The 25,458-nt window shown below is 38.6% G+C and overlaps 1 protein-coding gene and 1 long non-coding RNA gene across 5 annotated transcripts in view; both read right to left on the minus strand.

Annotated features, from left to right (window-relative positions):
- Window positions 1-25,458, minus strand: part of agap1 (ArfGAP with GTPase domain, ankyrin repeat and PH domain 1) — a 128,434-nt gene that overhangs the window by 62,358 nt on the left and 40,618 nt on the right. For all 4 annotated transcript variants that reach the window (XM_057856244.1, XM_057856235.1, XM_057856226.1 and 1 more), the window contains 4 exons: window positions 22,232-22,366; window positions 15,175-15,302; window positions 14,586-14,741; window positions 14,417-14,509 (listed from right to left, as the gene is read on the minus strand). In XM_057856244.1, the coding sequence (XP_057712227.1) occupies window positions 14,417-14,509; window positions 14,586-14,741; window positions 15,175-15,302; window positions 22,232-22,366 (512 nt within the window). The remainder of the gene's footprint in view (window positions 1-14,416; window positions 14,510-14,585; window positions 14,742-15,174; window positions 15,303-22,231; window positions 22,367-25,458) is intronic.
- LOC130929215 (uncharacterized) lies at window positions 3,572-14,369 on the minus strand. Its single transcript, XR_009066843.1, has 2 exons — window positions 4,171-14,369; window positions 3,572-4,064 (listed from the first exon to the last, which is right to left on the minus strand). It is a non-coding gene; the product is annotated as an uncharacterized LOC130929215 (long non-coding RNA).

A 25,458-nucleotide genomic window follows, 5' to 3' on the forward strand; every position in this document is an offset into this window, starting at 1 on the left:
GCCATTTAACGGGTGCCCACCCCACGCTCATATTTTTCTATAATTTGCATCTTCATTTAGAAGGTAAGCGTCAATTTTTTCCTTGCTTCACTACCTGTACCAACCTTTTCTGAAACCCGTGTTGATTTATCACTCAAGGAAATCCGCCGTGCATTCGTCTGCGGTGCTGCCATGTTGTCGTATTTCGAGCATGTCGTCGGATGTAGAAACAAATGGCGAGTCTAATTTTACGTTGGATGTCGAAAAGATCGCGTGTCGAAGTAATCGTATGTCGAGGTACCACTGTATATTCATTTCCATAATGTTTGTCTTATTCACTAAGTGTCTTACTATTTGGATAAGATATTAATGGGAGATCTCAGCTTCTTTTCGGTAGCAAGGTCATCATATACAGATAACGTTATGGTGACCCGGGTGCAGCGGTATAGTGAATTTCCACTATGGTGATAGCCACACAGGTCCCCTTACAGGGTTAACTTGTACGCATTTGGAATGATAAAAAAAAGTGTATGATTCGTAGAGGTGTGCAAAATTTCCGATTCTTAGATTATTCGCGATTCGGCCGTGGAAGATTCGAGAACAATTCACAAACATCCAAATTCTGATTATTGAAATATGTCAAGTAAAGCGGAAGTAAAACACACTCAGTCCGCCGTGCGGTCTTTGGGACGCAATGAGGAATGGAGCGAGAGTAGCTAAACATCATGCTTGTCATTACCCGGCCCCTCGGGTAATGCCAATGCTCAACTCACGGCTCTAGCTCAACTGATGCCGCGAGATAAAAAAAAAAACAACAACAACAACATACCTGACTGCTGCAGACAGCTGCTACAAAGTATGTCCACATAATGGTACGGTAGATATCATATTTATATAGGACTAGATGCAAAATAGACTCGGTGGCATTAGCAGCATATGTACAAAAAGCTAGATGCGGGCGTTATAAAACGGCCGCCATCTTAAAGCAGTAGACTTCCCTGCAAGGCTGTTGTAGCGAACCTTCCAAGCGAACCTAATTAACTTTTTATCTAAAATACTCCTAAATCGGTAAAATATTGACTTGAATCTATCTTTAAAATAGTATTAAAACGTTCACATGTCGAAAGCAGACAAAAGGGAAATTATGGAATAACAGGAGCAATTTTAACAACTTTAACGGTCGATTAACAACATTAAATTAATTGAATGTTTATTAATTCATTTTTTTAAGCCTTGTGAGGCTTTTTTTTCTTTTCTTTAAACAGTTTTTGTAACTAATGTACAAAACATTAAAAGCAGCTAATAGCAGGGTGGGGTGGGTGGGTGTCATCAATAATCGATTTATAATCGAATCGTAGCCTCTGAATCGTAATCGAATCGTTAGGTGCCCAAAGATTCCCACCTCTAATGATTTGGAAGGTCGGGCACTGAATCTTCTCGAGGGCATCATGATACACTTGAGGTCCAGGCCAGCCTGCTTTTAATTGTTTATTCATTATTAACCCTTGGGCGTTATTTTATCTTGACTAAATTCTTGTGATTTTGTCCAAAAAATGGCTTTTCCTTTGAAGTGTGATAACTAAGTCATTTCTGAATATTTTTTCACTTTCAGCCACTCAAAATGTTCAGTGGCGTCAGACCTATCTACACATATAAAGTTTTTTATTTTTTTTAATTTTTCAATGCCCCCTATGGACAATAATAGCAGCATTATCCGAATAGCAAAACTAACTATGCTGTATATATATAAAAAACAAAAGTCTAATTTGAATATTCCATATCACATAGTTAGAGGCTTGAATAAGTCGTTAAGTCATAACAACCGATTTTTTTATGCATGCCCAGTTTTTACACATTTGCAGTTTTCTCATTTACACTAAACTCTTGTGATTTAGTCCAAAAAATGGCTTTTCCTTTGAAGTGTGATAACTAAGTCATTTCTGAATATTTTTTCACTTTCAACCACTCAAAATCTTCAGTGGCATCAGACCTATCTACACATATATAGTTTTTTATTTTTTTTATTTTTCAATGCCCCCTATGGACAATAATAGCAGCATTATCCGAATAGCAAAACTAACTATGCTGTATATATATAAAAAACAAAAGTCTAATTTGAATATTCCATATCACATAGTTAGAGGCTTGAATAAGTCGTTAAGTCATAACAACCGATTTTTTTATGCATGCCCAGTTTTTACACATTTGCAGTTTTGTCATTTACACTAAACTCTTGTGATTTTGTCCAAAAAATGGCTTTTCCTTTGAAGTGTGATAACTAAGTCATTTCTGAATATTTTTTCACTTTCAACCACTCAAAATCTTCAGTGGCATCAGACCTATCTACACATATATAGTTTTTTATTTTTTTTATTTTTCAATGCCCCCTATGGACAATAATAGCAGCATTATCCAAATAGCAAAACTAACTATGCTGTATATATATAAAAAACAAAAGTCTAATTTGAATATTCCATATCACATAGTTAGAGGCTTGAATAAGTCGTTAAGTCATAACAACCGATTTTTTTATGCATGCCCAGTTTTTACACATTTGCAGTTTTCTCATTTACACTAAACTCTTGTGATTTTGTCCAAAAAATGGCTTTTCCTTTGAAGTGTGATAACTAAGTCATTTCTGAATATTTTTTCACTTTCAACCACTCAAAATCTTCAGTGGCATCAGACCTATCTACACATATATAGTTTTTTATTTTTTTTATTTTTCAATGCCCCCTATGGACAATAATAGCAGCATTATCCAAATAGCAAAACTAACTATGCTGTATATATATAAAAAACAAAAGTCTAATTTGAATATTCCATATCACATAGTTAGAGGCTTGAATAAGTCGTTAAGTCATAACAACCGATTTTTTTATGCATGCCCAGTTTTTACACATTTGCAGTTTTCTCATTTACACTAAACTCTTGTGATTTTGTCCAAAAAATGGCTTTTCCTTTGAAGTGTGATAACTAAGTCATTTCTGAATATTTTTTCACTTTCAACCACTCAAAATCTTCAGTGGCATCAGACCTATCTACACATATATAGTTTTTTATTTTTTTTATTTTTCAATGCCCCCTATGGACAATAATAGCAGCATTATCCAAATAGCAAAACTAACTATGCTGTATATATATAAAAAACAAAAGTCTAATTTGAATATTCCATATCACATAGTTAGAGGCTTGAATAAGTCGTTAAGTCATAACAACCGATTTTTTTATGCATGCCCAGTTTTTACACATTTGCAGTTTTCTCATTTACACTAAACTCTTGTGATTTTGTCCAAAAAATGGCTTTTCCTTTGAAGTGTGATAACTAAGTCATTTCTGAATCTTTTTTCACTTTCAGCCACTCAAAATGTTCAGTGGCATCAGACCTATCTAAACATATAGTTTTTTTGTTTTGGCCCCCTATGGACAATAATAGCAGCATTATCCTAATAGTAAAACTAACTATGCTATATAGGCTATATATAAATCAAACTAAAATATTTTATATTACATAATTACATCATTGGATAAGTAAAAGTCGTAACAATAGATTTTTTGTTTTAGAACAAGACTGTGACAACGTGACAATAACTGATTTGATGATAGAATTTATGTTAACAATTTTACAAAACATACATACAATATAACAGTTAACATAATAACAACATACACAATTCATGATGTGCACTTTGAGATTTGTTGTTCAAATGTAAAGTGCGTTATAAATAAAATGTATTATTATTTATTATTATGTTCGAAGCCCGAAGTGGCTTTGTGCAAAGGCCACATTGTTTGCGCTTGGACGGGGGTCCAGCTCGCTGCTCAACCAAGCCTTCAGCAGAAGGCGGTGGTTCCCGTTTTAGGACTTCTGGCCGAATTAGAGCCTTGCCAAGTTCCTCAAGAAATAGTCGGCGCTTGTAGCTTTTCTTCACGTTCCACTCAGGGTAGATCTCCGTGAACAGCACAAACGAGGGTAGATCTCCGTGAACAGCACAAACGCGCTGCATGACGAAATGTCCGGCATGTGAAAAAACACACATTGGCCACCTGAGTGCGCGCCGGCGGCAGGAGTATGTGCCTCAGGCCTGCAAAGCACAAGCGCACGCAACAATAACAGCTTTGATCTTTGATCAGCTTTTACAAGACAAACCTTGATATGCAAAACATTTGCTTACTCACTCTCGTCATTACCTCGATCGCCGTCATTTTCGTCATGCGCCTCAACGTGGTCATGTCCGTGCCCCCGCCTTCTGCTCCCCGCTTTCATCTCGTTTTGTTGTCAACTATTTCCTAATCCTCGTCATCAAAGCCGTCCTCCTCCGGCATCGAAAGTCCGGAAGAATTTGTTCAATGTCTTCTGGGCTCTCCAAAGAAGCGTCCGAACAAAGGTCGTCGTCGTCGGAATCAGGATTTTCTAACACCATTCGAATCGTGTCCTGCGGTGAAATACTTCTCGCCGCCATCGATCATAAGTTGTGTTGGAAGAAATGCAAAATGGTGATCCTCGCGAGAACAGAGACTCCCAAAATGCCCAGAACCAATGAGAGTAAAGAAATTCAAACACCCAACCAATAAAAGTTGAAATTCAAACGACAACAATAAACACGTGGTTTTTTGTTTTGGTTTTTTTTGCATTTCCGGGAAGTACCTTTTTATTGTCTTGTGCAAACGTGCAAAATTGCAAATACGCATGCCCAAATAGACTGAAAGTGAGCTCAGACAACATTGACACCATTTTTTTTGTAAAGCCAACCGTCTTTATTGCATTAATTTTTGACCGATCTGAAGCTAGCTTCGCAAGAAAATTCATGTATTGGCCTATGGCTCCATCTAGTGACTTCTGGGTGTCAACACAAAAAAATTTTTATCTGCATGTTTTTGACTCGCCAAAGAAGCGATTGCATCAATAATCACGGAAAATGCATGATAAAACATCAGGTTTACAGCATATTAAAAATCATGATTTATAATGGGAGTCAATGAGCCAAAAAATGGCAAAATAACAAGAGTTTAGTGCAAATCTTCCCAGCCTGTTTGCAATAAGTTAGAAATTGCCGGATGGTGCCATTTCGAACTTCTACATGATTTAGTATCCTGCAGGAAATATCAGCTCCCTAGTGTATTTTTTCATATGCTTTTTTTCCTTTTAAACACAGAAAAAAACGAAAAAAGCCAAAAAATGGACAAATAACACCCAGGGGTTAAATTTATTTAGCATAGGTGATCATTGTTTCTTTTTGCTCCTGAATCGTATCTCGTCATCTCCTGTTTATTTAAAAGAATTTTAAAAAATCAACCTTTTTCTTTTTCAATATGACATATTGCTATTCATTAAATATATTAAGTTTGTTTCGCTGACTACTTAGCATCTCTCCTACAACCAGTCGCAGTTTCCATAATTTGTTCTACTGGAAGGTTTTGTTGTTGTTTTTTTAAATCAAGGACAGCTCTTACCAAGCCTCTACTTTGTGAAGCAGCAAAGGAACTTTCGTGGTCTGCTATAAACTAATCGAGCATTTAATCCCTCCATCACCCCTGTGTTCTTCACACAATGGACCCTCCCGAGTGTGATCCTAGACGTGATACAGGGGCGCTCAATCTATGAGACAGGGGAGGACACGCTTTCCACAGAACGGCTAGATCTCTGAGGGGCCACAGCCCTTTTGTTCATGGAAATCCCACAAGAGCGGGAAGCTAAATTGGAGGTGTCACCCTTAGACAGCAGATTGGGGTGGTGACAGTGGGTGGGAGGGAAACTGGACGCTGCCTCCTCTATCGCGCCGGCCATCGCAGCTCATCCATCATGCTTCCAGACAGTGTGTGTGGCTGCATCGAGATTGCAGGCGGTGTGGCCAAATGGTTACGGCAGCTGATAGGTGATCAGTAAAATGCTTCATTGGATCAAACGTTGACAAAAGTTGTCCGATATTGGAAAGGTGTTGATGCTTAAAAAAACATTCTGAAGTTAAAATAAAGTTGAATGTAAGGGTCACTTCCCTCCCAAGGAATTGGCGAGCCAGGCAATGAATGACAAACCCAAAAGCTTACTTCAGCAGTTAGTTAGTTTTAGTGGATTGACAGACATAAAACATGAAGAGCCTCCGGCCAAAGACGGTCATCATGAGACAGCCCATGGCAAACAAAAACTGGAGATGAGGCGTAATGAGTATGTTCTTTGATTGACGCCTGTGTGCCATGTTTTAATTATTCCTCCGACTAAAATGGGAGCGACGCCCCCTGCAAAATCTCATTTGCAGGGGTGAGTGTGCGTGACAAAAATGTCATCACGGCCAAAATGGCTCCGAGCAGTGACAACCTTTCACAGGGAAATGATATTTTTCGTATCGGGCGAAACGCGGATAGTGTCACCCTCGTTAAAGCCTTGATAGCAGGTCTTTAATATTCACCGTCTTAATTAGGGCCACAGTTAATTTCATTAAATTCTTTGGCTGCTAAATGAAGCAGATTATGAGACATCTTTTATTGCCAAGCGTGAAATTACAGCCTGCAAGCCGCCAATGGCGGCCCAAACTAATGAATTACAGGGTAAATAACATCCGAATTAACCATGCAATTTAACTCCTGACAAAGCAGCCGGCGCCGAGGGGGGACGAGCATACTTGTCAAAACCAGCCAGCCCCGCACTCGTCTACAACCGGGAGAGCCAATTACAGCACTAATCGCCTCCTTACAGGAAGAAGTTCTGCTCCATGTCCGGAAGTATACCGAGTAAACTATTATCTCAGGAACTGTGGGCGGAGTCAACCAAGTTCAAAGGTTTGCAAATTCAATTTATGCCTGTGGCGGCAATGAGATTTATTTGATTAACTTTTACCTTATTTTACAGACTATAACTCCCACTTTTTTCCCCAAAATTTGGCTGGGCCTTCAAGTCATAACTCAAATAGTTCAATACACTTAAGTAACTTGTTATTTTGAGGATTCCTAACACATTTATCAAGTTAATATTGTAAACTTAAAATGTTACATTTGAACTACTTAACAAAAAACCTGTTTGCCTAAAATATTGAGTTTCAACTGATATACAGTGCCCTCCATAATTATTGGATTTATAATAAAGATGTGTTTTTTAGCTTCTAATATTTTTTTTCTTTCTAAATAATATGGGACCTTAATGGGGAAAAAAAGAGAAAAATCCAATCTTCAATACAAGTGCATTTATTCAGTGGGGAAAAAAATCCCACATAAAGAAATAATTATTTGACATTAAATAATGTGTGTCACAATTATTAGCACCCCTGGTGTTAATACTTTGTACAACCCCCTTTTGCCAACAAAACAGCACCTAATCTTCTCCTATAATGTTTCACAAGTTGGGAAAAGACAGAAAGAGGGCTCTTCAGCCATTCCTCTTTGCAGAATCTCTCTAAATCATCCAAGAGACCTGGGTCCTCACCTCTGTACTCTCCTCTTCAGCTCACCCCACAGGTTTTCAATGGGGTTGAGGACTGGGGACTGAGATGGCCATGGGAGGAGCTTGATTTTGTGTCTGGTGAACCATTTCTGTGTAGATTTGGCCATATGTTTAGGGTCATTGTCTTGCTGAAAGACCCAGTGATGACCCATCTTCATCTTTTAGGCAGAGGGCAACAGATTTTGATTTAAAATGTCCTGGTATTTCAAAGCATTCATGATGCCATGCACCCTAACAAGGTTCCCAGTGCCTTTGGAAGGGAAACAGCCCCACAGCATCGCTAAAATTGCCCCAAAAATGTCAACTTATACCTCAGTGCGATTTATACATGTTTTTTTCCCCCTCACTATTCACTGTGCATCTTTTTTGGCTGGTGCTACTTATACTCAGGGGGCGACTTATACTTGTAGTCCAAAAAATAAAGTAATAGTCAATCATTGTAATCACATCAAAATGTACACAAATTCAAATTACAATGAAAACGTTGTTCTTACTCGTTTGTATAGTAGAATAATTATTGTTTTTGCACTATATTTGTGAAGCGACAGGTTTGTTGTGGTAAGGATGGCACAAATGAAAAAGAACACTTTTTGCCTTTCACTTATATCCAATGTACTTTCAACAAATGTAGTGTATAGTCGATGATAGGGCTGGGCAATGCATCCAAAGAATTTCAGTTTTTTCGATTCAGTCTTCACCAAAAGAGAGCGAAATCTCAAAACAATTTTAAAAAAATTATTAGTATTACTATTTTTTAATTCAAACGTTGAACAAAAGTAATTGTTGTCCTGATTAAAGTCTTTTTCGAAATGAAATAAATGACTTTTTGAATTAGTCACAATTAAAATAAATAAATTATTTAATCAATTCATAAACTTCGAGTTATCGCCCTGGCCATGCACATGATGAATGTGAGCATCAAATGAGCCTCCACTTATCATGGTGGTATTTTTGAGAATTACACATGATTTACATTTATACTTAATTAAATGAAAATCGACTTTGTATCCTGTATTGTTTAAATTGTTTACATGTTTTACAAGGGTTTTGTGAAAATTTTCATAGGTATTGAAAACTTGTCAGCCTCGTATTGAATACAGCAAATACACTTCTTGTAAACCTAATTTAAATTCAAGCTCCTTCGGAATAAACATTGTTACTATTAGAGCCGTGCAAAATTTCCGATTCTTAGATTATTCGCGATTCGGTCGTGGAAGATTCGAGAACGATTCAAAATATCCAAATTCCGATTATTGAATTATACCAGGTAAAGCGGAAGTAAAACACAGTCAGCGCGGTCTTTGGGACGCAATGAAGAACGGACCGAGAGTAAATACCATGTTCAACTCATGCCGCTAGATAAAAAAACAATCATACCTGACTGCGGCCGACAACCGCTACAAACAACGCCCAGTTGCTAGTTGCTACAAACATACGGCTACAGTAGATATCATATATATGTAGAACTATATGCAAAATGACAGACGACGTCGGTGTTAAAACATGTATTATTGAACAGCGATGCGAATGACAGACTTTCCGGCGTAAGTAAACAGCCGCCATCTTACAGCAGTAGACCTCTCTAGAAGGCTCTGTTGTAGCGTACCTAATTAACTTTTTATCTAAAATACTCCTAAATCGGCAGAATCTTGTCTTGAATCTATCTTTAAATGATGAAATAGTTTTAAAACTTTGACAAAAGTAGACAGAAGGGAAATTATGGAATAACGGGAGTAATTTTAACAAATGTAACAGTTGATTCACAACATTAAATTAATTGAATGTTGTTTAAACAGGGTCCCCCCAGGATTGATAAATCGAAATCCAAGACTTACGACCTTTTTTAATGCCATTTCAACTGAAAATTAATACTTTTCTCGCACCCATTATTTAGATCATATTGAATCATATTAAATAAATAAAGCACTGAACATCAAATTTAACCTCAATTACTAAGTGTGTTTGACAAAAGAATGCACATATGTTGAAGATACAATTAAAACACATTTAAAGTAACCTTATAAAGTCTGTCAGAATTTTTTTAAACACACACACGCACACAATAATTATGGACAAAAAGAGGAGGAGGACAGGACTCAGACTAGCCATCTTCTGTAACAGGCTAGCCGCTAGTGCACCTGCCAAGACCCCAGTGAACATGGCTAACTCTCGAGTTAAAACGGCGAAATTCACATTCATTCGAAAGGCAAACCGAAATGTTTAAGCAGGTCCACTGCCTTCGCATGACCCATAAATTGCAACCTAAAGTATCTGGATGTAACTTGAGCCCCTATCACATACTCCAAAACAACGGGAATATCGCAGGACTTAACCGTGCAGCAGTTGTGTGTGAAAACAATTTCCCGTGTCGACTGACATGGGAAGCAGTGTGCGTGAAAGCAGGCGTTAAATTCCCCGCTCACAGCAGATGGCTGATGACTTAAATATCATAGCGGCGGCCGATGTAACTTCCTCCCTCTTCACAGTAAGAAGAAAAGCGGTAAACAAACATCGCTATTATAAACATAGCAAGCTGGAAACAGCTAAATTAAACTGAAAACATGACCAAAATTAAAATCTCAATTATTACGTCGGGCCGGGCCAAGGTTCTTTCTCGCTAACTTTTTGAAATAACTATATATTAACGATGTATGAATGATAAACTAAGGAATACTTGTTATAAAATAAATAATTTGCATAAAAAAAAAAAGAAGGCACTGTATGGTCATTGCAGAGCCAGAGCGTGCCTATACGCCCTTTTTAATCTTCCCCTCTGCGAGTCCGCAAAACCGCATTTGTTAATCTATATTTAACAAACTTTTCCAGCGTTATTTCGTTGTGTAAATAAATTTATAATGATCATAAAAATATGTAGTCTATTTAAACATTAAGAAAATATGCGTTTTTTTTCTGCCAACTGAGAATTCGTTATAAAAGACAGGCTTTTATGCAGACATCATCACAAATGTTATCACACAAAACGCGGGTCGGGCTTTACCCGTGGACCAGTTTGGGTCGGGCTGGACTTTTTAGGCCCGATTTTACCTCTATCTTAAAGTCTTGATGAGCTTAAATTGGCTGCAGTTACGAAGTCGGGAATGCTCCCTCTGGAAAAAAAAAACACGATTTGAGCAACATTATGTTTAACAAACTTTTCCAGCGTTATTTCATTGTGTAAATGCATTTATAATGGTCATAAGAATATGTAGACTATTTAAACATTAAGAAAATGTGCGTTTTTTTTCTGCCAACTGAAAATTCGTTATAGTTAAGACATCGGGAACGCTCCCTCTGGAACAAAATGCAATATGACCAACATTGTGACAGCCGATGCCGACCAAAAATTACGTAATATCCGAAACAGATCACCAATGGACTCATTTGAAGTATATGAATGGTGGTCTGTTTTGGTGTTCAGAATCCACAATACTTCTGCCTGCAGGGTTTTCGTTCCACCGACAAACGGACGCATTCACGATGCAGAGGTGGAAGGATTCTCCGTTTTGCCGGTTGTGGTGGTTTGGCACGCACGAGTTGCATTTCGATTTGTAGTGCAGTGCATCCTAAAAATTCTATGCGTCATCTTCGTTATGGATTTAAAAAAAAAAAAAAAAAAAGTCACGGAAATAATTTAGGTTGCACTGATATGTTCTTGAAAATTAGGACCACGGTGAAAAAATTCCAGACTTACAACAGCTAATTTAATACTTTTAATACCTTTAATAATGGAAAACTAAATTCAATGCTTTTTTAACTCATTTGCTCCCAGAAACGTATAAATACGTTGTATTTTTAAATGCTGAACTGTCCCGCAAACGTATTTATACGTCTTTTGTGTTTTTTTTTCATAAGAAGCATATATAGCTTCCGCTGTATCCGAGAAACAAAGAACAACGCTCCAAACCAATTTTAAAGCAATAAAACTGGCCACTGGAGGGCAGTAGCGCATTTTGGAAGACTAGGCAACCCGATTCAACAGCAGTGAACGGCCGGGCAGCATTGTCAGAGCGCTGGCGGCTTGAGCCCAGGCGGCGCTCTAACCGGACAAAACAACGAGAGGACGCCTGGGACGCCAGGCGCTGGACGACCATGCAAAACGAGTGAAACCCCCCGTGGAGCGGCTCGCCAAGCAGACCCCGCAGAAATGCAAAAATAATCCATCTTTGTGAGACAGACAACGATGAGGGAAAAGTTTACACAGCTGACGTGGCGACAAACCGTCATCTCTCAGTAGTCGTGTGTGAATAAATTGTTACTTTGCTATCTAAAGCTCTATTTGTCTGGTTGTTCATGGTATTTTGTAAAATGAAAACATTCAGATGTTTGGAATGTAACTAATGCAAAAAATAGCTTTGTTAAAGTCAAAGTTATGTTTGAAATGTATGCGTTTACAAAAAGCTCATTTTCTCCGTTTTTTCATCAGAAATTGGAAAATTGCTCAAACTAAGCTATTTTCTAATGCTGATTTCTAAAGAATGGAAAAAGATACGAACTTACTTTTTTTTCTGCTGAAAGAATACAGTCTAATCTTTCTTTTGGTGGTTTCCAAGTTTATATAGAAATAGAACATAATTTTCTGTTGGCCTTGCAAAATCAGTCAAAATCCAGAAAAAAAAAACGGCCGGAAGCGAAGGGACTTGCTCTGGTGAAAATGGCTGGGAGTGAAAGAGTTAATACTTTTAATAACCCGCGGGTACCCTGTTAAAGCTGCTGATACAGAATGGGGACTGGAGTTTTTTATTTACTGTTATATGTTAACTTGATACTGAAATAGTAGTTTTGTTTTGCCTGGGAGGATTTTTGAACAATTTTGGAACTAATGTACAAAACATTTTTTTAAAAAAAGGAGGGGAGTGCATCAATAATCGTTTTATAATCGAATCGGAGCCTCTGAATCGTAATCGAATCGTTAGGTGCCCAAAGATTCCCAGCTCTAGTTACTATGCAATGTCAGTAATCTACTTTTGGCTCAGTAGAAAATTCTGAGGGGCACTGACTACATCTACAGCCCCCTCTCTCACTGTCAGCATTTCCTTCATCAGGCATCATTCATATTCATCCATTATTGCACGCATGCATGCAACTTAACATAGACTGACACTGGTATACTTTCTTCATCATGCCGCAATCTGCTCCTGTCATTATGATTTCAGGTAATCATGTTAACCAGAATGACAATTTCACTTGAGGGTTAACGTTACTTCTGCAATGTAAATTTGTGGGGAAAGTGTCGAGCCCGCTCGCTAATTGAAGTCATAGTTATTTACATATGATATTCTTTAAGTTAGCATGTTACGTGAATTACATTAAAGTGTATTGGTTTTGTTAACCTACCATTTCCGTATTGTATTGTACTGTACCTATCATTCTTATTACTGCTAGTATGTGTGACATACAATCTTAATCAGTCTTGACACATTAATAAAACATTTAATATCAAATGATTTTTTTGTCATCTGAAATTGTGTCTATGACTACAGCATACAACTCTTCACTCAAACTCCCTGACAAAGACTTGAGTGAGCCATTGGCTTTCTCTGCGCCAATTAGCGACTAATTAGCGGCGTGGAGCAGATGTGGAGGAGTAAACAAAGCTGGATGCATCCGTTGCATTCCAGAAACAAAAAAAGAGTGGTTCCAAGGTTTATTATTCAACGGGACATTTCACTCACCATTACGTCTGCAGAAACTCGTATCGGAAGAATGTTTCATCACTTGGCTACACATAAATATTTTGTCCAGCATTAGAAAGAAAAACAGCAATAAAAAGTACTAAAAAGAGTCAGGATATGTTTCAACGTATTTTGAAAATATGAGCACACTTTGGTTGAGGACAACCATGATCGTGTGAAAAAACAAGAACAATTATCAACCAACATGCATTGGCACCATGTATAACAGGACCAATCAGGTTACACTGTTCTTGTTACTGCGACCTAACCATTGGCAATGAGTAATTTTAATGAGTGTGCTCCTCACAAAAATGTTCTACTTTAAAAAGAGGCGGGTTGAACCGGCATCACCTCGAGTGGCCAAGAGTCGCTCTAATGAGCTCAGGAGTGGCCACAAAATGGCACTCAGGTGAGTTCTTTGGAGTTAAAACCCCAATAAACACTCTAGCACCAACTGATTTCCCCTCTAATCTTTGTGACTGACAGCTCCCAGGAGGGTTTAAAATCTAACCTCGTCGTTTGACCTTACTGGTGAACACGCAACAGGATGCGAGGATCATAACATAAAGAGAGCACTTTCGTTTCTATGTGACACAGATGACCAGTGAGAAATTTTGTTGCACACTTGGAGAGAGCTCAACTATCATCTTCACATAATGAAGACACCCCTCCAAAACAAGTCAAGTCTTTCTGGCACTCAAACTGCTCTAGGAGCAAATTAACGCCACCAAAATCCTGACTCCAGCCACTGAGATGAATTTACATTACAGTTTTGAAATACACGATTAGAACGCCAAACCTGAGGCAATTAATGCTGGCTCTACTGCGGCGTCTCACTCTCGTCTGCTTTCTCTCCCGGTGAGACGGCCCCTAATCAGAGATGCAATTTGTTCATTAAGAGATTACAAACGAGGCTACGGCGCCGACACGAGGGTCATGATTAGCGCTCGCTAATTGCCTGATATGCTTGTCGGGAGGAGAGCCCGCCGCCGCTGCGACACGTTGGCCGCAAATTAAGAGGCAATTTCGAGGCTCGCCTCACCATCACAGCGTGTCGCTCGCCCTCCCCTTCCTCTCGGCCCTTTATACCTTGAAAACGCGAGCGTGGCTGCCAAAGCGCTGGGCTGCAGATGAGAGGACGAATGCAAAGGAAGCAGCTTGAAGTGCAACGCAATGGCGTAAAGTGGGCGATCAAGTGGGGGAACAGAGGGAGGGGAGGCACAAGTCTCCTAATGATCTACTCGGAGGACCCAAGAGAGCCTGGTGATCTAATTGATGTCAAGTATGTGATTTCACTCTTAATGAAGAGCGAGCAGACAGGAAGTCTTACCTGTTTGATGGGAATGGCTCGCCCGCTGCCGATGCTGTCGGCTCGAGCCTCCAGACCTTTCTTATCCTTGTCTGTCTCGCTGGTCTTCCTTGACTGTGGGAGAGATTCGAATGATCATTTCACAATGATGTCACTAAGAAACGGCGAGCAAACATTGACAAAAACTGACAGTGAAGAGGTTGGAGCGACGCTTGGATTGCTTGCGGACGGGCGTGGGTGTATTGGTGCTCTGAGGAACGTCGATGCGCAGCTCCTTCTGGCTGGTGCTCGGCGTGGACGGCACTGATGACGAGTAGTCGCTCAAACTGCCACCGCCATTGCTTGTCTGAAACAATAAAACATTCAGGAAGGGAAACCATTTTAAGTCAATTGACAATATTTTGCTAATAGTGTTCATGCCATGCATATTGGACCTTTGGTAATGATAGTGGGCTTTTGGGGCAAGATTAAGGATGAACTCAAAATGCAGTATAAACAGGCGTACCAAAATGAAACGTCTTATTTTTTAATGTGTTCTCTGTTCTGTTAATATTTTGACATTACCTTTAGTATCAGGAATAGACCAATTATTGAGTAAAACCATTAAAAAAAAAAAATCTTTTGTTATATGTCTGACAACTGTTGCCCAACCTATTTTGGGGGCTAAAAACAGAAATGAGCGTCCTCAAAAATATTTGATTGATCAAAAGCCTGTTGGGTATTTTCTAATTCTTTTACAAAAAGTGAGGAGCTACCTGATGTCGAGAAGCCCCACTGACCTGGCTGACCTGGACGTTAGACACCTGTGTAGTGCAAATAGACGAGTGACTCGGGGAGTTGGGGAGCGATTTGCACGGGCCGATGGACAGCTGCTGTTTCTTTCGAGTGGCCACGATCTTCTGAGCAACTGCAATACAAAACATCAGAATGATTAATCCTTCCCTAGATATCAATCATATCTCCTCTTCAAACATTACTATCACACTATTGTCAAAAACAACACAGGAAGAACTTTTTACAATGTGGTTGGCAAGGAGATGGGAGAGTTAAGATTTTACTGAGTGTCTCGCTCTTAACCAATAAACATCTAAGACATTTTTTTTTTAAATTGAACTCGTTAAAATTGGTTAATGAGGAGTCCATCGTAAACATTTACATTCTAGTGACACGAGGCGAGCCAAGGGCAGTGTGCGATGGAATGTTTTGGGATTGAGGTGAGAAGACAGACTGTTTAGTTATGATTTCTGTCTGAAACGAAATCCATCCTGCAATAATTTTGCAATCCTGATTATATAATTATTCATGTGCACATCCATGGTCCAAAACACTTTTATCATTTTCACCGAGAAAACGAGTCTACAGTCTAAATGACGTGACACATTAATGAGGTTTGACGTCAACCAGTCATTGAATCACAATAACAGCATAGTTCAAACCTTGACCGGTGGATTCAGCATAATTTCTCATTAGATTGGAATTACTGCAAAACATTTATCTCTCAGCAAAATGTTACAGGTAACTAGAAAATTAAATTTCTGGAGAAATTGCATGGGAATGCTTTCATACTGGTCGGTAAACTCCCTTGGATTTTGAGGGACTTTTTGGTCATAGACGGTGACCTTTTGGTCAAACGTGTGAACATGTGAAAAGTGTAGGGCTGCAGCTATCAATTATTTTAGTTGTCGATAATCGATGAACTAGTTAGTTCGAATAATAGAGTAATCGGATAAGTAACATGAAAAATCTAAATACCTGAGCTGAACCTAAAATTGTATTTAAAAAAAAAAAAAGAGGATCTATGTACAACAAAAGAACATTTGGCTAACTTAAGCTAGCAGACTTTTGCTATTTAAATGCTATAAAATGTTAACTTTTTTTCTTTTTTTTTTTAACAATGCTCTTAACAAATGGTTGGGACACATATTCCCACAAAAACGGCTAAATATGCCTATGAACTAAATTATGAATGCATAAAAAAACATTTAGTCAAACAAAAACTTGGCTTACGTTGGTGTTAACAGGGAGCAGTCGGATTCAGCCATGTGAAATGAGGTAGACCAGAGGGCAGTGTATCCACCCCAATGAATAAAAATGCAAACACTTTCAAAATAAACCATTACAACGCCACTTTAATTAAAAGAATACTCGAATCATTACAATTTAATTCAAATATTTTTTTCCAATCGAATACGCGAGTTAATCGATTAATCGTTGCAGCACTAGAAAAGTGTCCATATATATGTAATATGCTGAAATGGGAATACACAAGGTGTAAACCTTGTATTTGAATGTGCCAACGGCTTTTCATGAGGACGTTTTTAATCAAAACCCGCTAATGGAGAAACAATGGGAGCCAATGGTAATTGATTTCATGGGTCTAGTTCACTGTCAAAAGGACCCAATGGAGATTTGTTTATAGGTTGAAGTTCAATGTGAATAGTTTTTGCAACCGTGGGGCCAAATGACTCCAAACAGTTAAAATGAATGATATTTTTGGTAGAATTTTCTCATGATGTACTGATTGATTGATGTCGATTTCAGAAATTGTGGGGGATCAGTGATTGGTTAATCGCTAAAAATCTGACAGATTGTGTCCGCCAATTGAGTCTTTGTGCTCATTAATGTGAGAACATAAGTGCACTTATTCTGGCTAATTCTACTGTGATTCCCACTGAATACTTTAACAGTGATAAATGTAACAACTTCAATGTTTTTCAATAAACATTCTGTGAAAAATAAGAACAAATTAAGTTATGGAAAAATGCCTATACTGCACCACTATATTAATTATTGAAATCAAAATAGTGCAAGCATTAGTTTTTTTTTTTTTTTTAATCTAGTGCAAAGTGCCAACAAGGCACTGCCATATCACATAATATGGCTCAAAAGAACAACAAAGGCACACAGCTTGAGTACAGTGAATGAGGTATGTAATGGGTTTATAATTGATTATTTTTCAATCATCTATTGTTTATTTATTTTTGCACCACGAATGCAAATGGTCTGCTCACCTTACAAATCCCAAACATCTTAGTTTGGAGATATCTAATGGTCAATCAGCATAACTGCTGTGCTAGGCTGTGACCAGCCCTTATGCAAAGGCACTTTGAAGGCAACATGCCTATTGGCCCAAAACTGATAATGAAAAATCGATTTCAATAGTATCCAATATCATTTTAAAATGTGCTTATCGGGCGATATTATCGGGTAGCCAATACTATCAGCTCTCTTATCCCATAATTATCTTATGTTCTCTTATACCGGCTACCCAGTAATCAGACAACTAATAAATAATGTTAAAAAAAAAAATTTTTTAAAGTGTTTTTAACTGTCAAGTTTCCATAATTTTTAATGCCTCAAACATTTAGTTTGATGCTTTTAAGAGCTGAATTTTGACAAAAATCCATTTAATGACTTTTAATGCTTTTTAATAAACCGCATAAACCCTGTGTGTGGTAATTGTCTTGGAGCTGCCAGATACCATTACTCTGTGCTTCGTTTGTAAGTGAATTCGGTCAGATAATACTGGCTTAATGAAAAGGTCACATTTGGCTCACATTCAAACTGCTTGAGCATTAAAAAGCATGAAGATGAGAAAAAAAAGATTGAATTGATTGGAACATTAAAGGCATACTGTTGTTTATGAAAAAAAATCGGGATCGGCAAAAATTGAAATCGGCAGGTTGGGGTTTTCAAAAATCGGTAATTAGTCAGAAAACTGATCAGTGCGCCCCTAGCATTTTTTTTCAAAAGGTTTTTCAAGATGAATGAGGAAAACAGTTTGAAGTTAGAATGTTTTTTTTTTTTTTTTTTTTTTTTTAAAGATAATGAATAACTGTAGTGTATCAGATGGGTACCAACTATTTCCTACAGTGTCCCAAAAAAAATTGTTATGACTGGATGAATCTGTGCTCATGAGTTGGAGTGCGTGCAGCCAGCAGGAGGTATGGGTTAAGAACAGTTATCGTTAGAATGCGCTAAATATTAAAACCTCACATTTAATTTTATAATTTAATTACCAATTTATCTGTGTCCATCAATCTCAAAACCTGGTGTGAGAGGCGGTCCCTTGCTCTAAAACCGGCGCGCTAAACAGATTTATGGCAGGACGTCACATAAAGATGTTGACTGCGTGTGTCGCTGAGTCTGCAGTCTGTGAAGTTAAAGTGTGGCAGGAGACATTTAAAGTAGGGATGTCCCTATCGCATATTTTGGCACCCGAGTCACCTGATTTTAAGGATCTGCTATTATAAAATCCCAATACAATACCTCGACAATTTAGTAAGGACAAAACAAAGCACATCCCTCCATACCACAGACATCATGCTTACAGTTATAGTTTTCCCACAGCTGACAGAACATTCTCCTACCGCTGCTTCTGGATAGGTTGGTATGTTGGGATCTTTGTCACCAAATTCCGATGCTCTGAAAATTTCGCAGTCTGTCCTGATTTTTGATCATGTTACCGAAGTGGGGACATCCCTAATTTAATATTTAAATCTCATATTTTATGTACACTCTTGGTTAACCGTTGTTTAAAGGACTACATTTTAAAATATGTGCACAAGCTGCACAAATAAATTTAAAGGTCCAAATTAATTATGAACAAATACGTGTACAATAAAATTGAATTAATGAAAGTAATGGGAGCTTTGTGGGCCTTTTTAGATTGGGGAAGAAGGTCCATCATCACAATTGAGTCATATATAGTACAAAATTATATCAATTGCTTAATCTAAACTTAATATGAATTATCCCCAATTTATCTGAAAGTTGGGATTCAATTACTAATGTTTGTAACAAGGATTTTTATGTTGTGCTTTTGTTTTATATTATATTTGCTATATTTTAACTATGCATATCAGATACAGCTTTTTAAACAATTGTTTTTATTGAGCTTTATGGCTTTCTGGTAAAAATAAGACAACAATGATCATACCAACTTTTTTTAAAGAGCTGTTAGCATACACACGCACCACCACAGAATATTACAAAAATGAGCCATTTGACTTTATTTTGTTTTCATGGTCGACTTCTCCTAATAGCACATGTGTAGCCTGCAGGTGAACTTTACGTGTGCATGTGTAGCAGCGGATGAACATTAGCGAGTGCTCATCTCAGCTTGTTAGAGAGTGTGAACGATGCGCTCTGCTTCCACACATTGACAGATGAGAAAGAAACCGCAGACGTGTGTGTGTATGCGCTCGCACGCGTGTGTGCATTTGGGGCTCATGTCGCCGTAATTAGGCTAATTAAATTAGCACGCTGATGGACGAGGACCACAGCGTAGTCACCCCCGCCCCCCGTCCCTCACACAGAGGTCACTACTCCCAACTGGACGAGGCTTCACTTCTCATTACATGTTTCATGCGTGCGCACACAGACGCGCAAGTGTGCATGCGCATAGACATGGGTCACATGCACAATCACAAAGTAAAACAAATAAACCAGACAGTGCTCATCTAGCAACCATTAAGGAAAGGAAAACAAACATCTTTCCAATATGACAGACAACATGCTGCTTACAGAAAGGTTGCCTTCACAACAATTCCAAAGAAAATATATGAAATGATGTTTCTCATCCAGCTAAAATTGAATAATTTGCTAATTCAAGAGAGTTACGCACAAACAGGTGATGAAGTATCTGGCAAAAATGAGACATTGGATTCAGACAGCTGTTTGATTATGTTTTTGTACGTAATCCAAACTTGGATCCTGTTTTTTTCTCCACAGCTTACTACACTGAAAAAATGATTTCTACTTAATTATTTTCTGTCAAATGGTTGCCTGAAATAATCTTATCCACGGTGAACGCAAGTAGATAATTGTATGATGTTGAATGAACAAATCTGAGCGTCAACATAAAAGTATTGAATGATCATTTCTGAACATTAACATAATACAATTAGCTTTAGCAAAAATTATTTAGTGAAAACCACTTGACATAATCAAATGATGCTCATTCAAAAAATATTTTAGTGCGTGTTGCTACAGCCACAAAACTAGCCTATCCTTTGTTTAAAAAAAAAAAAAAAACATACATAAATAGTGTTAAAGAAACATTGCAGTCATGTTTTTTTGCATATTTCCTTGCAATACACGATTTTTTAAAAATGTATAAAACAACCACGTAAGTACAGTTTTTTAATATATGGCGGAAAACGCTCAGGTCACTTGGAAGTTCCGCTTTGAGACCCCCGGTTTGGCCAGTTTTCAAAATTGTCCGATATACATGTGTGATACATCATTGGAAAGCTTAAAATCTCAATTTTCTGGGGTAAGAAAAATTTTGAACAGGAGGGCATTTAAAAAAAAAAAATTTTAAAGAGCAAAACCTTATCTGGAGGTGAGAGCAAACGAGAGCAGAATTACAGACACCATGACTTTAACGAGGTATTATCGTGTACTTACCTTGTTTCGATCCAAAAACTCTATGTAGCATGTATCACCGAGTGTCAAGACACAGCTGTGAATGGCCACAGCCGGATATTTGGTGCATTTTATGGGTGAAACATGGTAATATAACAAGGGTCGCTATGCAGAAATCACAGACATCAAGGAGTGCTCGATATTTTCTTTTTCATATATTTACCCTTTTAAACTTTTTTTTCTCAATTTTTTTTTTGTTTGGATCGATTATTTATCATCTAACATATCGGAGAAAATGAGGCAGTAAATAAAATTTTTTTAAAATACAATTACCGGTAAGCGATAGTTATGAGGTAGATAGCTGTGACTTTTTTACGGACACCATTTCTTTCATTGTGAAGTCATTTGTTTAAAAGTTTAAAATATGCAAGTGAATAATAAAAAAAAAAAAATGAAATATTAGACATCAATTAATGATTCTAAGCTAAAAATGACAGATATTTTGAATAATAAATATAGTTAATTACCTTCGTTTCATGGCTGGGTTGGAACAAAAGCGGTTGCGCGACGTCTGTAAACGGGGGTTTCCAGGGTAAAACGGACAAATCAAAAATAGTTCGGGGGCCTATTGCACCATGAATCTGCTATGGCAGCATATAGACATATTGTTCTATCAAACACAACAGTTGTTTTGGCTTAACATACAGCAGTTCATTTTAAAGAGGTGTGCAAGAGCAGAAACTGCTTTTTCAGTCTTGTCTGTGTTTTCAGCCAAATATATATTTTTAAGAAAACGGGGATCCTATAGCTAAAAACTCTTGACACGATTGAGAATAACCAAGTTTTGGATTTGGCACCCAAAAATTTGATAAAAACAACTCATACTTATTACAACAAAAATAGTGGTATGTATAGTTTTTCTGAATGTTCTCAATATCCTTTCAAAACCTACTAATTTAGTTAGTTTTGCGTGGTTAGGCTAAAATTGGCAACTTGATAGCTACTTAAAACGTAATGTATTCAAGCAGGAGGGTTTTCGAAGCATATTTTACTCATACTGATACACTGTGTGCGACGTATCCAGCTGTTGGTAATGCGCTACCACACTGCACACAAAAGTTCTAACTACTTAAGTTCAAATAAAGATCAGCATATTCTGATTTCTGAGCATGTGGGCGCTATCTATCCGGGACAGGGAACAGTAACCATTTCTGGAACTTGGTAACTGTGGGTGTGCCTGTCCTTTAATGCATCGGTATTTTATGAATCCTCCCGGGGAAGGCTCTGCAGTGCCCCTCCTTGCCTTGCTCCCACCGCTATGATAAAACTTAATTGCTGTTCGGTTAGAGCTAAATAGCTGAGCGGGTCAATTTCCCCCCTAATTGACGTGCGATTAAGAGTTGGCGAATGTGCAGCAGGGTAATGTGACCTTCCCAGAAGACTGGACTATGCAATAAAGATTCTTACCATCCTGGAAGACTCGCTCCACATTGAGGCCATAGGTGGCACAGGTTTCATAGTAAGTGCAGCGCTTTAGGTCGTTGGACAGTTTTCTGGCCCGACTGTCGTCAATCACTCTCGGGTTGGTCGAGCTGATGGCATCTGAAGGGGGGGGGGGGGGGGGGGTATTGGAAAGGATTTAAATTGAAAAATATACTTCAACAATATGTGAATCGTGCATTATATCAGACACCAATATCTCATTTCTTTTTTAATAAACATCCCAGCCACAGTCAATTCACGTTGCTGTATAGTTATTTGGCGCCATCTGCTGGTATTGGTGAAATCAAGCGCAGCAAAAAGTCTATAGTAGAGGTTCTCCAACACTACAGCAAATACTACCTTGAAAGACCATTTCGCTCTCTGAGTAACATCATCAGGAACAACATTAACTCATTCGTTGCCATTGATGGCGCTAGACGTCCATTTTTACTGGGAGAGGTTGACAGCAAATGTTTGCCGTCAGCCCTCTCAGTCAAATGAATTAGACAACTACAGCTGTCAATGTGTGGCATTGAATTCAAATTAGTTCTTAAACAATAAATGCGAATCTTTTGTAGTTGAATACAACTGAACTGTATTTGATTGATGCACTGTATAACAAGTAATTCACGTTTTGCGTACCAGAGGGAGCCCACACACCACTGATGGTCCTGAACCACTGGTCTATATACTCAGGTAGTTGATTTTTTTTAAAAATTTGCAAAATGGTAATAACAATCAAATAGAATCCATTGTAATCAAAAAGTAATGTCTGATCAAGTATAATTTAAATGCACAGTATATTTTCTTTTACAAGAACTTCATGTTTGAAAGTCAAAACTTTTTAGATTTATACAATGTTAAAAAGTTTACAATGAATTTAAAGTGCCTATGACAGCAAAAAGCATGTTTATTTCATATTTCAGGCAGTATTTTAGGCTCCTGAATGAAACTGACCGCTTGGATGTGTGTGGAAGCTATCGGTTTATTTATTCAATTTTTTTTAATCCTGCGCCATGAAAATGAGTGACTTCCTGGATTGAGGATGTGATGTCAGCCCGGTAACAATCTCACAATACAGCCATTACTAGCTTGCAGAAGGACTGCGGATTCAGATGATTTTGAGGATTAATTTGTTTGTTTTCGCATCATCCAGCCCAATGTGCTGCAGGCTTTTGTTGCTGCACCAGAGACACTTCAGGCTGTGCACCAAGCTTAACGATGATTAACACATTTGTGCCATTGATCGTAGAGCTACCGAGAGGTCTTTGGCCAGATCAAAGTTACAAACATGTCAATCATCGGTAACTTTAGAGTGCCGATGACAGCAAAAAGCATGTTTATTTCATATTTCACGCGGTATTTTATGCTCCTCAATAAAATGGACCGCTTCGGTGTGTGTGAAAGCGATCAGTATATGTATTTAATTTTTTTAATCCCGCGCCATGAAAATGAGTGACTTCATAGATTGAGGAGGAATGCAAATGTGACGTCACCCGGGTCAGCATCTCACAACACAGCATTGCTATATAGCATGCAGATGGACTGCGGATTCAGCTGATTTTGCATATTATTTCATTTATTTTTCGTATCACGCCAGCCAATTGGCAGCAGGGTTTTGTTGCTGCGCCAGAGAGAGGCGTGTGAGCTTTTTTGGGTTTCAAATAGTTCCTGTTCACCGTGGAGAATGGCCAAAACAAGTACGACAACTGTGGGACCATTGGACCGACGAGGAAGTGAGTAAACTACGTGTTGTGTATTATGTCAAATATTGGGATCATGGCACACGTTTTAATAAGGAGGTGGCTTGTATTTTGTGGGTGACAATGCTCCTTGTCCACCGAGAAGGCCACTTAGCCGATGACCGGCGGCTTGTCGCACACCCACCTCAGTCCTCTCTGCGTGCCCGGAGGGAGAGCGCTATACTCGGCTTATGCTCGTGCAGTTCTCCATATCGTCCAGACTTCCAGCCCCGACTGCCCTCTTCGTGTGCCCACCAATAGACCACTATCTTCGGCTTAGGCTCGGGCAGCCATGCGCTCCTCCGACGTTGGACGGTTTGTCCGACGGTCATTCTCCAGCTGCGTCCCCGCCAACGAGCACTCCTGCCGGGATTGCAGCAGGGGAACGAAGAGCCGAAACTTGCTCGCCACTGGGGGTTGGCCAATCGGTGAAGGCTGTCACCCTCGCCGCCATGTGTGACATGAGTCGGGGTAATTTTGTGTGAATTTTCGTTTTCGAAAGGCGAAAAAGATTGGAGGAGCCGCTCGGTGGTCATTCTCCAGCTGCGTCCCCGGCAACGAGCACTCCAGCTACGGCCGCAGCAGGGGAACGACGAGCCAAAACATGCTTGCTGCCGGGGGCTGGCCGATCGGTGAAGGCTGTCACCTTCGCCGCCGTGTGTGACATGAGTCGGGGTAGTTTTGTGTGATTTTTCGTTTTCGAAAGGCGAAAAAAATACATGGAAAAGCCACTCGGTTTGGGTTAGTTGTCTAGCTGTCACGCCCCCTGTTTTGTTTACGCTCTTTTCATACAGTACTATTTATTTAGCAATTGGGGAAAAATACTTCGATAACAAGAATATCCTGTAAAAATATTGGAGTAGAGAGATTGAAACAATGATGACATTTTGCTGCTCTGTCGCATTTTCTTTGTTCTGAATCTTCTTCCTCAATGGGCTGAATTCTAAATCAGCTGAAATCGTTAACGTGCTGACGTCATCATCCAGCTGGGGACACTAGAGCTCTATAATGACAGGCGGGGCTAAACGGGAGATTAAAAGACTAATTTCTCGTCATCTGCGCTTTGCCTAATTGTTGTATACAGTCAAATGGTCTCAAAATATGATTTTAAGTAACATATTAATGCTATCTAAGATTTTTTTATGCTGTCACAGGCACTTTAACAAGGTATCTGATATTTTTCAGTCATTATACACATAAAGAAAAACTTGTAGCAGTTGCTGAAACTACTGCTTTGTACATGGAAAATATTAAAAGTCACTGTTCGTGAGACGTGCAAGCAAATTTGATGCAGTCTATTAAAAGATATGCTGTTGATTTTTTGTGCAGACTAATGCTTTACATGAGTCATTGTGTCTCAGCTCAAATAGATGGATGTTCTTGGCAACTAAGAGTCAGCTGAACCCTCACATCTAGTGAGGATAGGCAGTAGAGAGAATGACGGGATCGATAAGCTATGTTTCGCTTTCG

Source organism: Corythoichthys intestinalis, chromosome 2, assembly GCF_030265065.1.
Source record: "Corythoichthys intestinalis isolate RoL2023-P3 chromosome 2, ASM3026506v1, whole genome shotgun sequence".
Taxonomy (NCBI): Eukaryota; Metazoa; Chordata; class Actinopteri; order Syngnathiformes; family Syngnathidae; genus Corythoichthys; species Corythoichthys intestinalis.